Source organism: Aureococcus anophagefferens (assembly GCF_000186865.1).
Source record: "Aureococcus anophagefferens unplaced genomic scaffold AURANscaffold_1, whole genome shotgun sequence".
Lineage (NCBI taxonomy): Eukaryota > Pelagophyceae > Pelagomonadales > Pelagomonadaceae > Aureococcus > Aureococcus anophagefferens.
In genome coordinates, this window is record NW_008705561.1 from 2,756,434 (window position 1) to 2,775,093 (window position 18,660).

At 71.9% G+C, this 18,660-nt stretch overlaps 3 protein-coding genes across 3 annotated transcripts; 2 read left to right on the plus strand and 1 right to left on the minus strand.

Annotated features, from left to right (window-relative positions):
* Positions 1-408: 408 nt before the first annotated feature.
* AURANDRAFT_3349 (hypothetical protein) lies at positions 409-1,449 on the minus strand (the record flags this gene model as incomplete). The annotated part of the gene is made up of 1 exon (XM_009033845.1): positions 409-1,449. A coding segment is annotated over one exon (1,041 nt), but the record flags the coding sequence as incomplete, so codon positions are not given.
* A 4,662-nt stretch (positions 1,450-6,111) lies between these two features.
* AURANDRAFT_58590 (hypothetical protein) lies at positions 6,112-6,906 on the plus strand (the record flags this gene model as incomplete). The annotated part of the gene is made up of 1 exon (XM_009034188.1): positions 6,112-6,906. One exon carries the CDS (start codon positions 6,112-6,114, stop codon positions 6,904-6,906), a length of 795 nt encoding a protein of 264 aa, XP_009032436.1.
* A 3,651-nt stretch (positions 6,907-10,557) lies between these two features.
* Positions 10,558-11,328, plus strand: AURANDRAFT_19517 (hypothetical protein; the record flags this gene model as incomplete). The annotated part of the gene is made up of 1 exon (XM_009034189.1): positions 10,558-11,328. A coding segment is annotated over one exon (771 nt), but the record flags the coding sequence as incomplete, so codon positions are not given.
* Positions 11,329-18,660: the final 7,332 nt, after the last annotated feature.

Sequence of the window (18,660 nt, forward strand, 5' to 3'; positions counted from 1 at the left end):
CTACGTCACGGACGAGGAGCGCTGCTCGTCGCCGGGGTCGCCGCGCTGGGTGAGCCCGAACCTCTTCTACTACGAGAAGTTCTACGCGCGGCCCGCGGAGCCGAGCGCGGCCGCGGCCGCGGACCTCGTCGGCCGCGTCCTCGACGCGTCCGCCGCGGCCAACTGCACGCACCCGATCGTCTTCGGCGTCACGAACTTCGACCCGGACGACGCGGCGGGCCAGCCCAACTTCGCGGACGCGCCCGCGGGCCCGGCGACGTGGGGGCTCTTCGACACCATGACCGTGCGCTCCACGACCATCGCCACGACGACGGTCACGACGGCGCTCCGCGGCGGCCGGCCCTGAGACCCCTTCGTGTAACCCCCCCCTTTTGTGTGCGTCGCCTAGGGCGCGCCGAGGACCGCGGTCGCGAGGAGCGCGTCCGCGGCGGACGCCTGCATGATGGCGCCCGGTCCACCGCGGGACGCGGCGAAGGGGCCGGCCCAGAGCTCGGAGAGGTCCGACGCGTCGCGGTCGTCGCCCCAGATGGCCGCGGCGTTCGTCGCCGCCCACGCCCGCAGGTCGCGCGCGCCGGCGGCGTACGCGCCCATCGTCGACCCCTCGAGGGTCAGGGCAAAGTACATGACGTAGCGGGCGAAGATGCCCTTGAACTGCTCCTGGTCGAGGTCGCAGCCGTTGAGGTCCGGGCCGTCGCACGACTCCGCGAGTATCGACGTGCCGTTCCACGCGAGCGCGTCCGTCGCGGCGGTCGCGATCGCGAGGCCCGCGTCCAGCAGCGTCGAGTTCCGCGTCTCTTTGTATAAATCGGCGAGCCCGCCCAGGACGACGCCCTGGTTGTAGGACCAGACCTGCTGGCCGTTGTTCGCGCAGGACGGGTCCGCGCCCGACGACACGAGGCCGTCGTTGACGAGGTCCGCGCCGTTGACGAGGCCCGATCGCTCGAACCAGGCCCAGGTCGCCCGCCCCCAGTCGAGGTACGTCCGCCCGGCGACGACGACGTCCGGCCCCGCCGCGCCGTGGAGCTTCATGGCCATGGCGAAGAAGAGCTCGTTCGTGATCGCGTTCTTGTAGCTCTTCGCGTAGCTCCACCAGACGCCGCCGCCGCAGGCGTCGTCCCAGGCGTGGACCGCCAGGTCCGCGAAGATCTTCGCCGCCCGGTCCAGGTAGGCCGCGTCGCCCGCGGCCTCGTACGCGCGGACGAGCGCGAGGCACCACCAGCCCTCGTCGTCGTAGCGGCCCGTCAACGTCTCCTCCAGCGTCGTCAGCGAAAAGGTCGCGTTGATGACCGCGAGGAGGTCGTCGGCGGCGCCGTTCTCGTGGATCACGTAGTTGCAGACGAGCTCGAGGCAGTTCGCGGAGTTCCACCATTGGGCGCCTTCCGGCGCGAGGTCCCAGAGCCCCGTCTTTTCGTCGTACCAGGTCTGCAGCGCGGCGATGGCGGCGCCGGCGTCCGTCGCGGCGGCCTTGGGTGCGGCGGCCCGCGGCTTGGCGCGCCGTCCTCCCGCGGCGGCCGCGCGGCGGCCGCCGCGCGCCTTGGGCCGCAGCTTCAGGAGGACGACCTGCTCCGGCACGACGTTGGCGCCGAAGGTATCGCGCGGGTGGGCGAGCGGGCGCATGCCCGCGCTCGCGTCGAAGACGTCGTAGGCCGCGCCGTCGAGGCCGAGCGCGTCGAAGCGCACCTCGATGCGGTGGGCCTGCCCCTTGCGACCGGTGTTGAGCAGCCCGACGAAGAGCTCGCCGGGGACGCCCGTGCCGTTGCTCACCCAGATCGTGCGGTCGTCGTCGTCGGGCTGCCGATCCTGCTTCGCAGCGCACAGCGGCAGCAGCAGCAGCGCCAGCAGTGATTTGCCCACCATGCTCGATCCTCGGCGAGTTCAGAATGTTCAAGGTGGCGTGCAAGGCGCGCAGATTTTAAAAAATCACCCGAAGAAGAGCGCCGTGAGTGTGGGCGGGGGGGGCCACCCGTCGCGGTCGCCGTCGCGGTCGTGGAGCTGCATGACGCGGAAGCGGAGGGACCGGTCCGCGGCGAAGGAGACGTAGGCGCCGCCGCGGAAGTCGCGGAGCACCGTCGCCTCGGCGACGACGGCGAGGCCGTCGAGCGCGCGCGTCTGGAGGAAGATGGACGCGTTCCAGGCGCCGTAGTCCGCGAAGTAGAGGGCGACGGTGAAGTTGGCGCCCGCTGCGACGTCGACGTCGACGTGGAAGGACCCCTGCCAGCCGACGGGCCCGAGCGCGGCGGCCGCCGCGGCGCCGTCGAGCACCGCCGCCGCCGTCGCGTCGGGGAACGCCGTCCAGGCGCAGGCGCCGCGCACGGGGCCCGGCACGCCGAAGCCGCCCGGGTTCGTCGCGCAGGCGACGCGCTCCGCCGCGGCGCCGCCGCGGCTGTCCTCCCGGGAAGACGCGACGACCGCGTTCACGTAGCTCGGCAGCGCCGCGACGTCCCGCCCGTCCGCCGAGGCGTTGAAGAGCAGGTGGCCGTCGGCGCCGTGGCGCCCCCGCCACGCGCCGCCCGTCGCGCGGTCGACGCCCAGGAGCGCGACGGGGAAGCGGAACGGCGCGCGCGGCGGCGCCGCGGGCCGCGCGGCCGTCGCGACGCGGACCGCGTAGGTGCGCCCCCCCACCAGGGGCGGCGACGCGGCGACGGCGCCGCGGGCCGGGACGTTGAGGCCGTCCACGGCGACGGCGTGGTCGCCGTCGCCAACGCGGAACTTCACCGTGCCCGTCGCGCCGCGCGGCACGGTGACGTTGAGCTCCAACGTCCCGCGCGCGCGCCGCAGACTGACCACAATATTCCCGAGCGGCGTCGGCACGGTCCCCGCCGCGTCCGGGAGCACCAGCCGCGGGAAGACGTCGAAGGTCCGGAAGCCCGGCGCCGTCGGCTCGACCCCTAAACCGTAGCGCGAGAGCAGCGCCGTCGCGCCGCTGCTCCAGGGGTGGGCCATGGACGTGCGGTCGTTCATGGCGTTGACCGGGGGCAGGTCGCGCCCCGGGAACGCGCCCGCGTCGGACGTCTGCGGGTCGAAGCGCTCCCACGTCGTCGTCGCGCCCGCGTCGACCATGCCCCGCCACTGGCGGTCGACGAGGTAGGTCGCCGCGGCGTCGGCCTCCGCCGTGCCCAGCGCCACGAGGCCCCGGATGACGAAGTAGGATTCGAAGGGGCTCAGGCTCGCGAGCTGGAGGTCGTCGCCGAACCACGCGGCGAAGACCGCGCCGCCGTCGCCGCCGTTCGTGCCGTTCCAGGCGCTGAGCCAGTCCGCCGCGGCGTGCATGCCGCAGCGCGGCGCCGCGAACCAGCCCGCGGGCCCCTCGTAGAGCCGCGCGTCCGCGAACGCGGCGCGCCACGCGGACGCGTTCGCGTGCGCCGACGCGCCCGCGCGGCGCCAGGCCTCGGCGGCGAGGGCCCGGTAGGCGCACTGCGCCGGCGGGATGTCGGCGAACTCGAAGCCGAAGCCCATGCGCGGGTCGTCGCGGCTCCAGCGCAGCGCCGCGGCGTCGCCGCGCGCCGCCGGCACGAGCACGTCGCGCGCGGCCGCGAGCACGTCGCCGACCTTGGCGCCGAGCGCGCCCCCGAGGGCGGAGACGTCGCCGGACCAGTCGACGTAATCCAAGAGCGTGAGCACCCACATGACGTCGTAGGGCTTGATCGAGTTGCCGACGGACGCCGTGTACTCGAGCGAGTCGCGCGCGATTTCTCGAGAGCCGAAAGCCGCGAGCAGCGTGGCCTGGGCGACGTAGGCGTCGCCGAGGAACGCGATGCGGTCGCCCCGGTTCACGAGGATGGACCCGAGGAAGACCTTGGCGCCGGAGCGGCAGAGGCACGCGCGCGTCGTGTACGCGCCGATGGCCCAGAGCCGCTCGAGGAACGCGTCGGAGCTTGTAAAGTCGCCGGCGTAGTTGAGCGGGACGACCTGCCAAGCATTGTTTTCCGTAAACTGTCACCGCCACAGGACGCTGGGCACGACCTGCGTCACGCGGCGCACGGCCGTGATCGTCCAGTTCCGTCGCTGGGGCGGCGCCCGGAGCCACGCGTACCGCAGGCCGTCGTACAATTCGGCCGTCAGCTCGAGGCGCAGCGTGCGCCCGCGGCGCGCGGCGACGCCGCTCGACGCCGGCGCGACGAGGGCGTGCTCCGAGACGCCCAGGGTCGCGTTCGCGTCCAGGCCCTCGACGTCGACCTCGATCCACGCGGCGGCGTTCTGCGCGAACTCGAATCTCATAAAACCGCCCGCGGCGGGCACGGTCCCGCGGCCGCGCGCGAAGGCGCCGGCGCTCGGCGCGACGGCGCCGCCGGCGCGCGCGAGCGAGTCGAAGCCCGCGGCGCAGAGCGCCTCCGGGTCGCAGGTGATGGCGACGGGGGCGTCGAAGAAGACCTGGAACGAGCGGTTGCGCGTCGTCCACGCGTAGGCGCGCATGGGGTCCACGAAGGACGACGCGTCGCCCGTCCAATTGCCGCCGTGGAGGTAGGGGTAGGGCTCCTCTAGGGCCGCCGCTGCGGCACCGAGGAGCGCCCAGAAGCGGCCCCCCATTTTGTTCGAGTTACACGCGGGCTGCTACCTTGCAGCCGAGTTGACGCCGACATTGCCGAGTGAGAGCGAGGCAATGCTGCTCTCCGCCGCACCGATGCGCGCGGCTGCGCGACCCCTGCGCGCCGCCGCCGCATCGACGCGCCGGCTCTCGAGCAGCAGCGTCAAGACCCTGCATCCCGATTCGCTCGTGACGCGCCTCGTCTGGACCGTCGAGGACACGGTCGACGAGCGGCCGCTCGCGGCGGCCATCCACCGGTCGCTGTCGTCGAAGCCGGAGCGCCTCGCGAGCCTCGCGTCGTGGATCCCGGTCTACGGCGCGCTGGAGGCGGCCCTCGACGGCGCGGCGGGCGCCGCGGGCGACTTCTGGAGCGCGCACCGCGACGGCCTCCGCCGGGCCCCGGCGCTCGCCGCGGCGCGGGCGGCGGAGCGGCCGCCGGCGGTCTTCTCCGAGGCGCTCCGCGCCGAGGACGACGCCGACGAGCGGCTCTGGTCGCCGGCGACGAAGCAGTATTCGCGGCGCGTCGCCGTCGCCGCGGGGGACTTCGACGGCGCGCTGCTCCTGGGCCACTGCTTCGCCGCGCACGTCTACGCGGGCCTGGAGCTGGCGCCGCGCCTCGACTACCACGGCAAGGAGGCGCTGCTCAACTTCACGTCGACGGCGCCGCCGAAGCCCCCGGCGCTGGCCACGGCCCTCGAGACGCTCGGGAGCGTCGCCGGCGACCTCGAGGACGACGTCCAGGACCTCGTCGTCCACGAGGCGACGCGCGCGCTGAAGCTCTACGCGAACCTGCACCGCGAGCGGCCGGGCGTCTACCGCGGCGCGGCCTCCGCCGCGTGGCAGCTCGGCGCGAAGATGCTCCAGGCGCAGCTCCGCCCGAGCGCCTAAAGGAGGTCTTAGTCCGCAGAGGCTTTTAGTCCGCCTTCGGCGAGCGCCGCGCCGAGGCCGACGACGTCGTCGATGGCGCAGCAGAGGCGCTCGCCGACGGCGAGGTAGCCGGCGACGGCGGCGCCCAGGACTTCGGCGGCCCAGAGCCGGTAGACGCTCGTTCGCGCCGGCGGGCCGTCGGCGGCGTACGAGTAGACGCGGATGGACGCGAAGAGCGCCAGCAGGCAGCACACGGCGTCGAGCGCGTCGCGCCGCCGCGCGGTGCCGCCGCCGGACACGGCGCGCGCGCAGACCAAGGCGAGGCAGCCGAAGCAACCGCCGTAGAAGGCGCGGATCTCCGCCCGCGCCGCCGGCTCGGCGTCGACGAAGCTCAGGCCGTGGCCGCCCAGCCCCGCGTCGGGATCGAGCGCGATGGTCACGCACAGGCAGGCGAAGATGAGCGCCATGAGCGCCAGGAAGAGGCGCGATTCCGTCGCGCCCATGCCGTCCATATTCTTGCGCGACAGGTTGACCAAGTTATTGAAGGGGACGCGCGCTCGACTGACGCCCGCGGAGGAAACCAGGTTGCCCACAATTCAGGGCTCCATGCTCTCCCTGTTCAACTTGAGCCGATGATGCAGAGCTGCAGCGATGGCTTCCGCGCCGGCGTGGTGAAAGTCGCGTAGGTGCTCTGAAGGCTGATTAAAAAGAAACGTTCGATGACGCGCGTCGCCGTCGTCACCGGCGCCAACAAGGGCATCGGCTTCCACGTGGCGCAGCAGCTCCTCGCCTCCTGCACCGTGGTCATCCTCGCCTGCCGAGATGCGAGCCGCGGCGAGGCCGCCGTCCGGAGACTGAGCGATCCGAAGGCGCGGTTCATGCAGCTCGACATCGGCGACGAGGCCTCCATCGCGACGTTCGCCGCGGCCGTGGAACAAGACGTCGGCCGCGTCGACGCGCTCGTCAACGACGCGGCGATCGCGTTCAAGGCCGCGGACCCGACGCCCTTCGCGGCCCAGACGGAGCCGACGCTGAAGATCAACGTCCGGGGCACGGTCGCGCTCACCGACGCGCTCCTGCCGCTCCTGGAGCGGTCGGACGCGGGGCGGCTCGTGCACGTCGCGAGCATGACGGGCAAGCTCCGCGAGGTGTCGCGGAAGCGGCGGCGGGACTTCTCGGACCCGGCGCTGACGACCGAACGGCTGCTGGGCCTGGCCGACGACTTCGCGGCGGACGTCGCCGCGGGCCGCCACAAGGCCGCGGGCTGGGGCTCGAGCAACTACGGCCTGTCGAAACCGTGCGTCATCGCCCACTCGAAGATCCTCGCGCGCAAGTACGCCGGCTCGGCGCTGCGCGTGAACGCGTGCTGCCCCGGCTACTGCCGGACGGACATGTCCTCGAACCGCGGCGGCCGGCCGCCCGAGGTCGGCGCGCGGAACGCGGTCCTGCTCGCGCTGCCCGACTGCGGCCTCAACGGCGAGTTCGTCCAGGACGAGGCCGTCTCCGCGTGGTAGGCGTCCTCTAAGGGAAGCAGCATGAGCTGCTGGCCGAGGGTAACCCCGGCCGGGAGGGCCACTACAACGCCGAGAACGCCGGCCAGAAGTTATTGAAGGGGACGCGCGCCCATCAACGGGCGCCCGTAGGACATCTCAAGCTCTGAAGCAGCTTAGCATACAGGGGGGAAGCGCCGGGGCGTTGCCCGGAGAAGCGGGGGCTCATGTGGGGGGGGACGTGCCAGGGGAGGGGAGGGCCCGCGGAAGAAACCAGGCCGAGGCTGGCGCAGGGCGGTACCTCCTGCGTCGAGGTCACACAAGGCCGATCTCACCACCGCCGTAACAGAGGCACTAGTCGTTCCCGTATGGACCGACATCGCTGCTATTACTGTAATCGCCACCGCCGCCATCACCGTAATCGAAACTGTAGTTCGCGTCCCCCGAGTTGCCGTAGGCCCCGTCGTCCCCGTTGCCGTAGGCCCCGTCGTCCCCGTTGCCGTAGGCCCCGTCGCTGTAATCGTCTTCCTGCCATGGCCCATTGTCACAGGTCTCGCACTGGGGACTATCCGTTGGGAGGCCGTTGACGGGGCTGGAGAGGCCGTTGGGGGGAAGTGTCCTTGGCGTCCTGTGCCAGCTCGTCGAGTCCTCCTCCCCGGAGTCGCAGAGGCCGCACGCGAAGGGGCAGGCCTCGTAGCCGAGCTGCTTGTCCGCGCTCTTCTTCGCGCAGAGCTGGGGCTTCCCGCTCAACAGGCCGCAGTCCGAGTCTTTCGCGGGCGAGTTTTTGATGTGCCAACTCGCATCGTCGACGCACGCGGCGTCGAGCCGGCGGCGGGCCGCCCCCACGGCGGCGAGGAGCGGAAGCAGAACGCGCATGCTGCAGCAGCCGCGAGCGTTGACCATACTGATGCCGCCAAAATAGAATGCAGCTCCACACAAACTACTGTAGTACAGCATGAAGGCTTCATCATCGATCGCGCCACGACGATGATTACTCTGACAAAGTGCAAGCTCTGCAAGCTGGTCGCCCTGGCGCTCGCGCTGCCGCGCGCGCTGTCGCTGCAGCCTACGCGGCGCCAGCTGCTCGAGCTGGCGCCCGCCGCCGCGCTGCTCGCGCCGCGACCCGCGCTCGCCGACATGGCGCCGGGCTTCGCCATCGTCGACAGCGTCAACATCGCGTCGAACCCGGCGGCGAGCAAATCCCGCGACGCGATGAACGGCAACGTGCTCTTCGGCCAGGACTTTTATTTCAAGTACGGCCGCAGCGCGCCGTTCCTGCAGGACGCGTCGAGCCCGCTACCCGACAACGGCGCGATGCCTTTCACGCGCGTGCAGCAGCGCTACGAGCAGTACAGCAAGTACGCCACGCGTTGCCAGGCGGGCATCGACGCCTTCGCCGCCGTCGAGGGCCAGATCAAGGCCGGCGACTGGGCGAAGGTCGACGCCACGTCGCCGGCGTTCGCGCTGCGCACGCTCGGCCTCCTGGCCAACGGCCTCATGGCCTCGGAGAACACGTCGCCGGCGAACGTCGTCTTCCTCACGCGCTGGTACATCAACGAGGTCTTCCTAGACCTCGGCGACGTCGCCAAGGCCAAGGACAAGAAGGACGCGCTCGCGTCCTGGGCCCGGGGCAAGGGCGCGCTCAACTCCGCGCTCATCATCCTCAACAAGGAGATCTCGCCCAAGGTCGGGGCCCAGTTCGCGACGCTGTAATCCGGTCGGGGAGATGCGCGTTCTGTGCCATGTTGAACTCGATGATGCACCCACCTTGCACTTATCGATTGTGATGGCCACATAGCTGTGCGATGTCCAAGTGGGGACGCCTCGCCGCCGCCGGCGCCCTCGGCGTCGACGCGTGCTGCGTCGCGCTCTACTGCGCGCACCCGCGCTTCTACGGCGACGCGCCGCTCGGTTCGAAACGCTGGCGCGCGCGCCTCGACCCGCGCCGCAGCCTCTTCGACGCCGTCGTCGGCCTCGCGTTCCTGCGCGTCGCCTTCTACGCCGTTTTTGTCGGCGCGACGCCCGGCGGCGCGGCGCTCGGCCGCAGAGCGCTCCTCCGGTGCCACGCGGTCCTCGCGGTCCTCGTTTCGGCGGCGCTCGCGCGCGTCGCCTACCGAAGACTCGCGGGCGACCTCGACCCCCGGCGCACCTACGCGACCACCCTGCTCCTCTGCGGCGGCCTCGCGAGCCTCGAGCTCTGGCGCCGGTCCTGGGACTACCTGCGGAGCCGCGCGCCGCGCGAGCGCGACGCGTTCTACGACGTTCTAGGCGACGACGCGCCGGGCCTCCTCGCGCGCTTCGAGCGGCGCGGCGCGTCCATCCGCGCCTTCTGGGCGGGCGTCGTCGAGGAGCTCGACGCGGAGCTCGTGCGCGCGCGGGCGCTCGTGCTGGACAGCCTGCCGCGGGGGCTGTCGTCGCGGGACCGCGTCGCGGACGCCGACGCGCGCGACGAGCCCTTCGCGCTGCTCCTGCGCCTCTTCGCCCACGAGGACGTCCTCGCCGCGCTGCGGGGCGCGTTCCGCGCGGACCGCGAGGCAACGGGGTTCTACGTGCTGCAGCTCGCGACCTTTGTTTTGTTTGGCGCGTTCTGGGACGGGCCGGCGCTCCGCCGGGGCGGGACACGGGCGATTCAAGTTCGCTTCAACATGAGTGTTCGGCGCGATGGTTCCAGAGAACGCATCCACGCGTCGAGGGTGCTCCGAGCGATGATCGCCCGTCCAAAAATGAGCCCAAACGAGTGGAACATGACCGAGAGAGGAGCCTCCAAAGTTGGGAATGTCGCGCGCTCGTCCCGCCCAGGCGCTCCGCGAGCTGCTCCTGGGCCTCTGCGCCGACGACGTCGTCTTCGCCCACGGCATCGAGTTCTACCTCAGGTCCTTCGCGGACTCGTCGGCGAAGAGCCCGGGCCTGCGGCTGACGGCCGAGGGGTCGCGGGCCGTCGCGGCGCTGAGAGTCGACGCGCGCCGCGCGGCCCTGAGAGCGGCCGCGGACCGCGTCGCGAAATTCGACGGCGTGCCCTACGACGAGGCCAAGGCCTACGACGACGCGCCGGCGTTCGTCGACGCGCTGACGGCCATCTCCGACGGGCTCTGCGACCTGCCGCGCGAGGCGCGGGCCGCGGCCTTGGCGGCGGCGCTCGAAGAGCTCGACGCGACCGCGGTGCCGTCGCTGCGGGGCGCGTACGTGCCGCTGGGCCGCGCCGCGGGCCGCCACCGCGTGCTCCGCGTCCACGCGGCCGAGTCGCGGTGCTTCTCGACGAAGGAGCGGTGCCCGTTCCTCTGCGCCGTCGAGGTCGAGCTGTTGGACGGCGGCGTCGAGGACCTCCCGCCGCCCCCGCGGGCCGACGCGTCGCCGCTCCTGCCGGAGGCGGCGGCGAACCCGATCCTGCCCGACTTCTTCGGCCGCGGGTCGCCGCGCGTCGGCGCGCCGCCGCGGCGCGAGCTCTCGCCGCCGCCGACGCCGCCGCCGCTCGGCGCCGCGACGGCGCTGTCGCTCGCGCGCGGCGAGCCGCCCGAGGACGCGACCTACGGCGCGACGGACCGGTCCGTGCTCGCGCCGCGGCTGCCGCCGCCGGCGGCCGCGCCGCCGGCGCCCGAGGTCGCGTTCCGGGAGCGCTGGGCCGACGTCGAGGCGCGCGTGCTCGGCGCGGGCCGCGGGCGGCGGCGCCTCGTGCCCGTCATCGTCAAGGCGCGCGACGACCTGCGGCAGGAGCAGTTCGCCGCGCAGCTCCTGCGCATGGCCGCGCGGATCCTAGAGGACGCGCGCGTGCCCGTCGTTTTGAGGACCTACGACGTCGTCGCGACGGGCCCGGACGCGGGCCTCATCGAGGCCCTGCCGGACGCGATGTCGCTCGACGCGCTGCGGCGGAGCGACGGCGGCTCCGCGAATTTGTTGGATTTCTTCTATCGGCGCTTCGGCGCGGGGCCGGAGCTCGCGCGCGCGCGCGCGAACTTTGTCGAGTCGCTCGCGCCGGCGTGCGTGCTGAGCTACCTGCTGCAGATCAAGGACCGGCACAACGGCAACATCCTATTAGACGCCGCGGGCCGCCTCGCGCACGTCGACTTCGGCTACCTTCTCGCGTCGTCGCCGGGCGGCAACCTGGGGTTCGAGGCCGCGCCCTTCAAGCTCACGGCGGAGTTCCTCGACGTCGTCGGGCCGGACTACCGCCGCTTCCGGGACCTCTGCGTCCGGGTCTTTCTGGCGCTGCGGGCCGAGCGCCACAAGCTGCTCCTGCTCGCGGAGATGACCGTGTCGGGCTGCGACCACCTGCCGTGCTTCGACGGCCGGCCGCGCGAGACGATCGACGCGCTCCGGCGGCGCTTCAAGCCCAAGCTCAGCGACCGCCAGGTCCGCGCCTTCGTCCACGGCCTCATCGACAAGTCGACGAACAACTGGCGCACCCACGCCTACGACCGGTACCAGCGCGTCTGCGTCGGGATCTTCTAAGGGGCGGGCAACGGCCCGCTAGGAAAAACGACGCTTAGTGCGTCGTCCGGTAGACGACGGCGTAGGCGACGGCCGCGAGGAGCACGAGGAGCCCCGTGATGAGGAGGCCCGAGCCCGACGCCGACGACAGCTCCTCGTCCGTGCCCGCGACGAGCGCCTCGATCGCGGCGAGCACCTCGGGGACCTCGGGCACGAGGAAGTGGCGCTTGCGGCCTAAGAGGTTTGTACGAAACAGAAGCGTGGCGCGACGCCGCCCGCGCGCCGAGCTCGTGGTAGTCGGCCCTGAGCTCGCCCGCGACGAGCCGCGCCTCGGCTTTCGGGACGTGGGGGTCGTCCGCGTCGTGGAACAGGACGACGCGCCCGGCGTTCTCGCGGATGCGGTCCCAGGCCCAGGGGCGGCCGAAGTAGCCCGCGGCCGCCTCCGACGCGTCGCCGAGGTCCGTGTGGTACGCGCAGACCAGGACGAGCGCCTTGACGCGCTCGCGCTCGCAGAGCCGCGGCCCCGCTGCTGTGGCCCACGACGACGGTCTCCTCGTCGACGCCGAGCCCGCGCAGGAAGGGCACCCACTCATGTTCGCTCGCGACGACCGGGTCGGGCATCATCTCTGGCAGGATGACCTCGTCGAAGAGGCCGGCGTCGTTCAGTCGGCTCTCGAGCCAGCCGTCTCATGTGGCCGTACCAGTGCTCGAATTTGCAATCCAACGTGCCGCGCCCGGGGACGACGATGCAGCGGACCATGATGGCTGGGTTTTTGAAGCGACAGCTATATGGCCCCACAAGGAGCTGCCCGGGAGCACGCGGCCTCACAAGGAGCTGCCCGGGCCCATGCTAAGAGTCGGTCGAGGGTGGTGTTGAAGGGATGTTTACTTCAAAATTGCCTCAAGCCCTCGAGCTTGGAGTATTACTTCGCGTTTTATAGATCTACCTCAACGATAGCCTTTGCTTTGCGTGAAGCGTTTGACGGCGCGCTGCGATGGGATGGCCGTCTTTGAGGGCCCGCCGCTCCGCGAATATGCAGAATTGTGCAACGATCCCAGCAGCTGCGAGGGCCGCAAGGATGAGGGTGAGGCACATGCGAAGACGCGGCGCTCATACGACAGCGTGGGAACTGGAACGGGGAGGTAGAGTGGGTGGGAAGCGACGCGCTGCCCCCTCGCGACCCCTCTAAGATAGTTTTCGAGCCATCGCAGCAGCGGAGATCGTTCTTTATCGACCCCGTCGCGTCCAACCCGGCGGGTTCCTCGGGGGAGCCCAAAATCATCGAGTCCACCAGGTCGAGCTCAGACGGCGCCACGGCCACGCAGCCCTCGGGGACCGACCTGAGGTCCCCCAGCCCAAGGTCGAGGGCCCCGAGGCCATCCCATCGACCCATGACCCGGATGGAATCGTCATCTGAGGCGAGGACCCGCGTTTCCGGCGACGATCGGGTCCTCGTGACGCCCCGAGGCAGCCCATCCAGGGCCCCAGACGCCGCGCTCTCCGAAGCGTTCTCGCCCTCAGATCTCGTGGTCTATCCCGGGCAATGCCCCATCGAACGCGATCGACACGCTCATCTGAGGGCAGCTCCCGACGGAAACCCTCCCCCGGGGCTGCGCTGGACAGCGCCATCGGAGAGCGCTTCAAACGTCGAGAGCATTCAGCATCGCTTCTAGGCTAGGAGAGGTTAACAGCTAGAGGGCCTACCCGGGGGGTTTGCGGCACCAGGCCTCGCGGCTTCAAGTTCTAACAAATCTGAAGAATTGGAACTGGCTTGTCGCAGCGTTGCCGCGCGCGCACGCTCGGCCCGGCTCTCCGCGCGCTGGACGCGTCGTCGCGTGAATCATGGCGGATAAACAGTACGCGATGGTGCCGACGGCCGGGGCGGTCGTGCCAGGGCAGGTGCTCGGCCAGGTCATGCCGGCGCCGCAGGTCATTACGGTTCAGTGCCCGCCCGGGGGCCAGCCGGGGCAGCAGATGCAGATCACGCTCCCGAACACGGGCCAGGTCATCGCCGTGCAGATCCCGCCCGGCTGCCCGCCGGGCGGTCAGTTCCAGGTCCAGGCACCGCCACCCGTCATCACGGCGCAGCCCGCGGGGCCGGCGCCAGCGCAGGTCCAGGAGCACGTGCACGCGCTCGTGCGCGAGGGCGACAGCTGCAGCGGCATGAAGCCGCTGCACTCGAACGACGCGATCGCGTACAGCCGGTCGCTGACCCCGCAGCAGGCCAGCATCCAGAACGTTTCCGGCTGCCACAAGTGCGTGCCCGTGACGTGCGTCGGCTTCCCGGGCTGCGTCTACACCTACAACGGCGCGTGCAGCGAGGACTGCCTCTGGTTCCCCTGCTGCTTCCTGGGCTGCATCCCCACGCCCTGGAGCATCTGCTGCTGCACCTGCGAGCGCGAGCAGAACGCGTGGATCACGCGCGACAAGCACCGCCGGAAGACGGGCTACATCGTCATCGTCGACCACGAGCGGGGGACCCTCGCCCACTACGGCGTCAAGTGCTGCTCGGAGCAGCTCGAGGACCACCCGCAGTGCTACTGCGTCAAGGTGTGAGGGCCGACGCGACGAGCGCCGGCGACGCGCCGGGCCGACGGGGGTTGGGGCGACGCGCTCCCTCGAGGATGTGTGCGTGCTGCACCCGGCGACCTGCCTCGCTCCCTCTCTAATGTCTGTGTGCTGCACCCGGTGACTCGCCCGCATTTACCTCTCCGCCTTGGGCGCGATGAGGTGCAAGGTGGGGCCGTCCGCGTCGTTGCTCGACGTGTAGGCGAGGGTGGGAGGCGGTGAACGCGGCCCGCATGATGGAGAAGCGGCCCGGCCGCATCTCGGGGCCGACGGGCGCGACGAGGCGGCACCTCTGGCTAAAACTGATCGTGCAGCTCGTGTGCAGACGGAAACGACCGAAGCTCGAAGCTGATTCAGAGTGAAGCAGCCCGACGTCTTCGCGACATCGCAGCCAGCACAGCAATTCGAGGCCATGCGCGTGGGGCTCGCGGCCGTCGCCGCCGCCGCCGCGCGGCGCGCCGCGGCCTATCCGAGCCGCGTGAGCTGCGGCGACGCCCTCTACGACGCGGACAGCCCGGTGTCGATGATGGGCCAGGACACGGCGCTGTCGGCGTCGCGGACGGTCCAGTTCGAGCGGGACGGCTCCGCCGTCGCCTGCGGCGGCCAGTACGAGGCCGGCGCGGCGTACACGGCAAGTATAGCAGCACGGGCGGCCGGCGCCTCTTCGACCTCGCGGGCGGCGCCTTCGACGGCGGAAGTTGTTCGGGCGCTCGCACGGACCAGAACGGCCAGAGCCTCACGGCGCCGGCGGACGGGGACATGGTCCTGCAGGCGGCCTGGGCGAGCGGCTACGGCCAGGTCTACGTGACCGACGCGTGCACGCTCACGTGCTGCGCGGCGGCCGCGACGGCCGCGCCGACGCTCGCGCCCGCGCCCGCGCCGACCGCGGCGCCCGCGCCCGCGCCGACCGCGGGGCCGACGCGGGCCCCGGCCCCGGCGCCGTCCGCGGCGCCCGTCTCGTCGGCGCCGACGGCCGCGCCGCAGCCGGCGCCGTCCGCGGCGCCGTCGCCGGCGCCGACGACGGCCGCGCCGACGACGGCCGCGCCGTCGTCGTCTCCGAGCGCGGCGCCCTCGTCGTCGCCGAGCGCCCTTCCGACGGTACCGCCGACGGCGTCCTTCCTCTCCATCACGAGCGTCGGCACGGAGTCGACGTGCGCCTCCGACGTCGCGTGCGAGATGCGCTGGGTCTACCGCGGCGACCCGGGCGCGTGCGCGACGCTGTCGGTCGTCGTCACCAGAGCGGACGGGACCGTCGTCGGCAGCACGACGACGGCCAACGACGGCCAGCAGATGCAGGTGACGTCGGCCGACGCCGAGGTCAGCGAGTACACGCTGACGCTCGCGTGCGAGGACGACGAGGCCGTCGCCGACTCGTACGACTTCCGCGTGAGCTACACGCTCGCGCCGACGCGCGCGCCCACGACGGTCGCGCCCACGACCCTCGCGCCCACGACGGTCGCGCCCACGACGCTCGCGCCCACGACGCTCGCGCCCACGACGCTCGCGCCCACGACGCTCGCGCCCACGAGGGAACCGACGGTCGCGCCGACGAGGGAACCGACCGCGGTGCCGATCGCCGAGTCGGCCGCGGCGTCGACAGTCAGCACGCCCCTTTTTTTCCTCGCCTTCGCATGGCTCTTTCTCGACGTCTAGTCCTCGTTCAGGCCGACGTCCACTCCCGTCGCCGCGCCGACGCCGCGTTCCGACGAATGCGCCGATTCGACGTCCTGGTACTGGAAGAAGTCGAAGCACGACTGCGACTACGTCGCGAAGAAGTCGAAGCGGTGCAAGAGCAAGTACGCGGACGAGAGCGAGGTGATCAGCGCTGTGGCCTGCCCCGCCGCGTGCGGCGAGTGCGAGGTCCCGGCGCCCGCGCCGACGCTCTTTCCCACCGACGGCGACTGCGAGGACTCGACGTCCTGGTACTGGAAGAAGTCGAAATACGACTGCGACTACGTCGCCAAAAAGTCCAAGCGGTGCAAGAGCAAGTACGTCCACGAAGAATCCGGGGTGTCGAGCTCCGAAGCCTGCCCCGCCGCGTGCGGCGAGTGCGCGGCCGAGTGCGCGGACTCGACGAGCTGGCACTACAAGAAGGCGAAGCATACGTGCGGCGCCTACGTGTCCAAGAAGAGCAAGAACTGCAAGAAGAAGGACGAGGCCGGCATCCGAGCGGACGTCGCCTGCGCGGCGACGTGCGGGGCGTGTTAATGTTGAATTTTGTCGTCGCACTGCAAGAAGCCCCACCATGATGAGATGGCCCGTCGTCGCGTTCGCGGCCGCCGCAGCCGCGACGAACGCGTCGAACGCGACGAACATCGTCTTCATCAAGACGGGCAAGTGCGCGTCGACGCAGGGGGCGCAGACGACGCTCATGGTGAGCCGCTGGCTGCACCGCTTCCGGGACCGGCAGCCCGGGCGCGTGGCGCTGGGGTCGCCGTGCCGGTCGAAGCCGTCCAAGGGCCTCGCGCGGGAGATCGCCAGCCACGGCGGCGAGCCCGTCGTCCACACGACGCACGCCGAGCGGCGCTTCGTGGACCTGGGCGCGCTCGCCCGCCCGGCGTTCGTCTGGACGGCCGTGCGCCACCCGCTGTCGCGGTGCCTGTCCTGGTTCTACTTCCAGAACAAGCGCAAGCCCGCCGCGGCGAGGTCCGCGGCCCCGACGGGCGCGGAGAAGATCGCCTTCCTCGCGGACCACTGCGCCGAGTACGAGTTCGAGTACGCGGCGCCGGCCGACGTCTTCGGCGAAGCGTGCGCGCGGCCCTGGCGGCCCCTCCTCGCGCCCGTCGACGCGGCCGCCGCGGCGGAGGCCGCGGCGGCGGTCCTCGCGCGCTACGACCTCGTCGCGACGGCGCGTGCGGCCGCGTCTTCTTCGAGGTCTCCGCCCTCGGGCTCGGACGCGGCCGCCCGCAGGTCGAGCGCCTCGACGAGAGCCTCGTCGCGCTCGCGCGGGCGCTGGGCGTGCCCCTGGGCCAGGTGCTCTACGACGCGCGGGACCGGAAGACGCAGAACGCGAACCCGCACCCGCCGCGCGCCGCGTACCGTTTTATGTTTTCGGGGATCGCGACGGCGCGTCGCGCAGGCCGCTCTCCGAGGAGCCGCCGGACCTGCTCGAGTACGCGGCGGACGTCTTCCCGGCGGCGAACATGCGCGACTACGCCCTCTGGGACCTCGCGACGGCGAACATCTCCGCGCGCGCGGCGGCGCCGGGCTTCGCGGCGGACCTCGCGGCGTTTCGCGAGAAGCTCGCCGCGGGCGAGGTCCCCGTGGACCCGTTCCACAACGCGTCCGCGCGCCGGGCGCCGGCGCCGCGGCCGGCGCCCCGCGTCTGGAAGCCCAAGCGGAAGGCGCCCCGCAGCTACTACAAGCCGCCGGCCGGGCGCATCGCGGACCCGTCGGCCGCGGACCGCCGCGGACCGCCCGCGGCGGCGGCGGCGGCGGCGCGCGGCCGCGCGGCGACGGCGGCCCAGAAGGCCGCCACGGCGGCCCTCGCCTTCGTCTTCGGCTACGGCGCCCTGAAGGCGCTCGGCCACTGCGCCGGGGAGCCGCCGCCCGAGGACGCCGCGTAAGGAAGCCACTTAAGAAGCCGCGACGCCGCGACCCCCGGGCGCATCGGAGGCTGCCCGCCATTGGCTGCCCTTCCGAGAGCATGATGATGCGGATCTCTCTCGCTGCTATCGCCGCTGCGACGGCATGCGCCTTTGATTGGACGAACGACAAGGTCACGGCGTGCGTGCGCGACCGCGACAACTGGCCGTCGGCCTGGCTCAACACGGAGAACGCCCAGAGCTACATGTGCACGCGAGAGCAAGTAAACCAGTACTACGATCCGGCGAACCTCGCGTGCTGGCAATCCGACGCGCAGAACCCGACGGGCGACGTCGCGTCGGGCCGCTGCCCCGCGGAGGGCACGACGGTCCAGTGCCTGCTGCAGGCGGGCTGGGGCCAGATCGCGGGCAACTGCGACGCGTGCGACGAGGCCGAGTGCTCGCGGAAGGGCCTGTCCGGCGCCGAGTCCTGCGCGGCCCTCGCCTGCACCGATTCTCCCGGCTTCCTCGGCGCGGGCGCCGGCACCAAGTGCCAGGGCAACGCCTGGAAGGACGGCCAGTCGCCGTACGACCCGGCGCACGCCGACGGCTACTGCGACTGCGCGCCGGACTGCGCCGACTGCGACGGCCCGGGCCCGGCCGACGGCGCCCTGGGCGTGACGTCGTCGTCGTGCGACGCGCGCAACGGCACGGCGCCGGCGAGCGACTGGGCCAACTGCTGGAACTCGTGCGTCGACTGCATGGGCGACGACCTCAGCCACCAGGGCATCGCCAAGTACATGCCCGAGGCCATGGGCCAGCAGATCGTCGGGACCGCGAACTGGACGACCTACAACGTCGGTCACTACAATGGAACAGGTACCTGGTGGCTCTGCAAGACCGACAGTCCGACGCAGAAGGGCGACTGCGCCTGGATGGGCAAGGCCGACGGCCTCCCCATGGGGCCCAAGTTCAAGGGCCTCGCGCTCTGCGCCTAGCGGACGGCCCCGTCTCGTAAGTTGAGGGGGGTCGGTGGCGCCCTCGGCGCCCTCGGCGCCCTCGGGACGAGGGCGCCGCCCCCTCGTCCGACGCCCTCGGACCCTCGGACGGAGGATCGGCGCCCTCGGACGAGGACTCGGCCGTCGGACGAGCGCGCGGCCGTCGGACGAGCGCACGTCCATCGGACGAGGGCGGCGAACCGNTGGTGACCCCCGGCCCGGGGCGCTGGATGTCCGGGGCTGCGTGATGTGTTTATGACAG